The 5,302-nt window shown below is 37.2% G+C and overlaps 1 protein-coding gene across 1 annotated transcript; it reads right to left on the reverse strand.

Annotated features, from left to right (window-relative positions):
- Positions 1 to 3,752: 3,752 nt before the first annotated feature.
- Positions 3,753 to 4,679, reverse strand: LOC120221100 (olfactory receptor 4N5). The gene has a single exon (XM_039218359.1). The coding sequence runs from the start codon at positions 4,677 to 4,679 to the stop codon at positions 3,753 to 3,755; it is 927 nt and encodes a 308-aa protein (XP_039074290.1).
- Positions 4,680 to 5,302: the final 623 nt, after the last annotated feature.

Here is a 5,302-nt window from a genome sequence, read left to right on the forward strand (position 1 = left end):
GGGTGTGGACTTCTTTGGAAGAACATTATTCTGTGTATAATGACTTATATACAAGGTGGGAAATGTAGTGGCCAATTTCACTAGGAGAACTATAGCTGTGTAAGTGTTGCTGAGTTCCAGAGTGAGCCATAGAACTACTGCAGGGCTGGGGGGGGGGGGGAGAGAAAAGGAGGAGGAGGGGAAGAGAGAAGAGAAGGGGGAGGAGGAGAGGGAGAGAGCGTTCTTTGTTCTCCTTTCCTCCCATCCTATATTAATCTAACAGTGATACCCATCTGTAACCATCTGGAGGTCAAGTGACTTAGCATGCTGAAAAAACCTTCTTCATGGATTAGGGCTTCCAGTAACACAGAGCAAATTTGTAGAAATGAAAAGAATGGACTGGAAGGAAAATGGGCCTATAATGGCACACATCCTTTTCTTATTTATTCTGTCTGGAATACTACTATGGTGGGTGGAATTTTTACAAATATTTTGTGACAAACTAGTTTTAAAAATAGCATACATAAAGGAAGTTTTGGAGTCTGTGGTGATATTGTGACCCTGCTATACTAACATTGGACTAAGATGCTATGATTTCTTTTACCCTAGAAAACAAACCTCTATTTAATTTAATGAAAGCACTATATTCATGATTGATTACTATAAGACCAATAGCTACAAATGCAGTTCTGTTCAAGGCCATGTGATATACAGTTACTAAAAAGGAAGTTAAGTGAAATTTTCAATATTCCTATGATAGGACATAAGAAAAACAACATTTTCTCTCTCCAGATTAAGTCACTGTAAGGAATCAAATGTGAGGATAAAACCCTCATTCATTTAAGATGGCAGGGTTATGCCACATTTATGAAGTTTTAGAGAGTTTATCCAGGGCAAGGATGCTGAGGCAGCACTTGAAAAGTTAAAGTATCCTGGGGTACCTGGGTGGCTCAGTTGGTTAAGTGTAAGACTTTGGCTCAGGTCATGGTCTTACAGTTTGTGGGCTCGAGCCCCACATTGGGTTCTGTGCTCACAGCTCAGAGCCTGGAACCTGCTTCGGATTCTGTATATCTCTGTCTCTCTGCCCCTCCCCTACTTTCACTCTGTCTCTCTCAGAAATAAATAAACATTAAAAAAAAGGTTAAAGCATTGCTCCTTGTACCATCAGTATACAGTAAGAAGAAAGCATAATGTCTGGTAGTCTTTTCCAAATTGGCAGTGTATTTCACCTTATGTATGTTACTTATTTATTGATTGACATAAGGCTTCCATTTTTGTGAACTAAGTTCAGGAAAGATTCTTAGGAGATCTAGTACAGAGTAAGTGTATTCTTACCACTAAGGCCATATGTCCAAGTACATCCAACACTATTAAAGTTATGTAGCTGGAAAATAGACCTTTTATAAATTATGCCATATCCTAAAAGGGGAATCACAATGTAGTTTAATAGGATTATGTGGCATGGCTCTGCCATGTGCAGCAGAGAACTATACATGAGTTGGAAATCAGCTCCTGGCATTCTACTATGCCCCAGTAGGTCTGGACCATCTGACCATGGCATTTCAATTGACTATGAGGTTGGAGCTGTCCATCATGCTCTGTGTTATTTTATATTAAGACTGATTAGAGAACATCAAAATTTTTAGATTGTATCCTGCTATCTTGAGATAGCATCCTCTAGGACGTAATGTATATACTTACTTAATGGCATTATATGTATTTTTTTTCCCAGTAAAAAAAATCTGCAGACTTGGGAACAGGGACATTCCCCATATATCTTCAATCCTTGTAAAACACTTGTAGAATTTATGCTTTCTTTTCCCACAACTTCATGGTTCTAGTTCTGGAACTGCTTTCACCAGTGATGCAGTAAGAATTCTATTAACCTTAAGCCATCACTGCCACTCAATCACTTTGCATTTTTCTTTCTTAGAGACATGAAGGCAAGGAAAGGTGTCACTATCTTGTAAAAGGTAATTTACCTTGATCATCAGAAGAAGTAGTAATGCTATACAGTGATTAAGTATGGTCATGGAAGGTTTTTGTTAATCCAAATTGAAATATGGAATTGAACTATTCTACTTCTCAGGTGAAAAAAATGCCTTGAAAAGTATTACAGAGATGACAGTGAAGAAGAAAAAATTAGTGAAGATGAAGGCATAGCAATAACATTATGCAAAATGAAACATGAAAAGAATAAAAATAATTTTATTATATAGTTCTCTTTAAAAGGTAAATGACAATACACAGTGAATATAACAATATGTTGTTGAATTTATTATCTCAATAGATAATAGTACTCATTAATATAAAACAGCATAAACCGTAGAGCTGAGAGAAGGAAACTGGAAGTACAATGTTATAACTTTCTTACATGATACCTGGAAAGATGTAATATTGAATTTAGACTGTGATACATTAAATACAGTATGTATTTATAACCCTAAAATAAACACCAAAAGCTTCAAGAAAAGAGATAGCTAAAAGGTCAAGATTATTACTATGAATAAATTTAACTCAATAATACGTATAAAGAAAGGAAATATAAATAACACTTAGTATCCAAGAAAATACATAAAGAAGACAAAATTGGAAAAAACAGATGAAACAAATATAAGAGAAAAAGATGGACAGTTTTAACTAAACTGTGTATATCTATTATGATATCTGTAAATGATGTAATAACCTATTTAAAGGCAGAAATTATTGTATTAGATAAAGTATATGTTACATTCAAGAAACCATATTAAAAATAAAGAGCCATATAGATGAAAAGTAAAAGGATAGCAAAAGAAAAACTATGTTAATATGTTACTATTTAACCAGACTGTGTTGTCTCAATTTACTACTGTAATGTAACAAATTACCCCAAACTTAATGGCTTAAAATAGCAAAACTATTCTCATACAATTCTTTAAGTCAGAAGTGTGATCCAACTCTTACTGGGCTACACTCAAAGGGTTGGCAGAATTCCATTCCTTTCTGGAGACTATGAGAGTATCTGTTTCCTTGCCTTCTTCAGTTAAACCAAAATGAAGCAGAGAACGTGAAAAATATAAATAAATATAAAACGTGACAAGAAAGCAAATTTTAATCCAGTCATATCAATGATAATCCTATTATGTGTGTTTTATCATTTTTTCATGACTATTGTCATGCATTTACACACACACAAACACGCACACATACAAACACTAGAAGACATTCTATTTTTTGTACAGTCAGTATTCAGTACATATTTATTTACATATAACAATGTATTTGACAAGCTACCACATTTCTCTTTGTGGCCTTCAAACATACCAATTAATAAAATCTTTGTGCCCTTGTACTTGTCATCTTCTCTGTCTAGAATTTTCTGTTCCCAGGAAATTGCACAGGCATTTCTTTTAGGTCATCTGGATATCAGCTAACCACCACTCAACAAGACCTTGCTTAACAGTCAAAAACAAAGTAACTCCCACCTCCTGTCAAACTCTATCACACCGGTATTTTTTGTTTGCTTCAAAGCACTATCTCTTTTGGATATTATGGATTTTTTTTTGGTCAATTTAATACTTTAATCTGTTTTTATGTACTCAATATAACCTCAAGAGACTTGAAATCTTACTGCTTTATTCACATACCTAGAATACTGCCTAAAAATTGGAATTGCTTAATAAATGCAGTATTTCCTAAAATTATAGAATCACATAGTGCATTAATGAATAAGTGATTTAATTAATTCCAACTAGACTTTCTCCTTTGTTGCATGTCTCATTCTTCTCTTCCATTCAGCAAACCATGTGACGACTCACTAACCTCTTCATGGAAGCTTTCACTTCCTGGTTGCGAAGGGTATAAATCACAGGGTTCATCAAAGGAAAGATCACTGTGTGAAAGAGAGAAACCACTTTGTCAGCTGGGAAGGCTCTGAAGGGGCGAGTGTAGATGAAGATAGCAGGTCCAAACATGAGGAACACAATGATAATGTGTGTGGTACATGTGGAAAGAGCCTTGTTCTTGCCTTCAGAGGTGTGTCCCTTCACACGACAGAGGATGACAGCATAAGAGGCCAGAAGCCCCAGGAAGCACAGCAGGGTAAGCAGGCCACTGTTGGAGACCATCAGGAGCTCCACCACGAAGGTGTCTGTGCAGGCCAGCTTGATGACCTGTGGCACATCACAGAAGAAGTTATCCAGCTGGTTTGGGCCACAGAAGGGCAAGTGGAGGATGAGGGCTACTTGTACAATGGAATGAGTAAAGCCCCCAAGCCACAGAGCCAACAGCAAAGCATAGCAGACTCTAGGGTTCATGACAGTGGAATAGTGCAAAGGATGACAAATGGCAATATAACGGTCAAAGGCCATCACAACAAGAAGGAACATCTCCCCTACACCAAGAAAGTGCAAGAAAAAAAGCTGAATGATGCATCCTCTGTAGGAGATTATTTTCTTCTCTGAAAGGAAGTCCACCAACATCCTGGGAGCCACAATGAAGGAGTAAGATGCATCCAGGAAAGCCAAATTGCCCAGAAAGAAGTAGAGGGGGGCTGTGAGGCCAGGGTCTGATCTGATGGTGAGAATGATGAGGAAATTTCCAGGGAGGATGATGAGGTAGAAAACGAAGACTAGCACAAAGACCAGGAGTTGAGCATGTTGAGACTGGGTCAGACCAAGGAGGATGAATTCTGTCACTACTGTGCTGTTCCCCCTGTCCATCTCGCTTTGGTCTGCAGAATAACAAAGAACAAAGTATGATCTGTTATAACCACCTTTTCATCTACTCCATAGCTCTTTTCAGATAAAAACATTTACCACTTCCAGCACTTGCCTGACAGAAAAAAACACATGCCCATATCTGTCTTATGTCTTGAGTTGACCTTTCTACCCTTCATTTCTTGATCCCTCACCCCCCTCCAAGACATTCTTCTTAAAACCACAGTCTCATTCCCATTTAACCATGTGCCTCTATGTAATGTGCTTCTCTAGGATTCTGGGCTACTCTGTTTGAGGTATAGTTGAAATTTCCTGATTAAAACAAAACTTAATCATTATTAAATTTGTCAGGCTTGTTGTTCTTTAGGCTAGTGGTGGTGCACTGTCTCTAATGTCTACAATAGTTGTTGGGTTTTGATCACTTCTCATTCCTATGGACCAAAGAGCTTTTGCAAATACTTCTTTTGACGGTTCCTGTAGACTCCATCATTCTATGCCTCCTTTTCTAAATGTGTTTCTTACTTGTTCCTATCACATTGTTCTGCTTTGGTGTCCTTGTGCACCTTTATTCCATAATGATTTAGAGTCTCAAACAAGAATCCTACATTCTCCTAACTTAGAGGTTT

This window comes from Hyaena hyaena, unplaced genomic scaffold, assembly GCF_003009895.1.
Source record: "Hyaena hyaena isolate Hyena2069 unplaced genomic scaffold, ASM300989v1 scaffold_756, whole genome shotgun sequence".
In the NCBI taxonomy this organism is placed as follows: domain Eukaryota; kingdom Metazoa; phylum Chordata; class Mammalia; order Carnivora; family Hyaenidae; genus Hyaena; species Hyaena hyaena.

Excerpts from the sequence above, each read along its gene's own strand:
- LOC120221100 (XM_039218359.1), bottom strand. The coding sequence starts at position 4,679 with ATGGACAGGGGGAACAGCACAGTAGTGACAGAATTCATCCTCCTTGGT.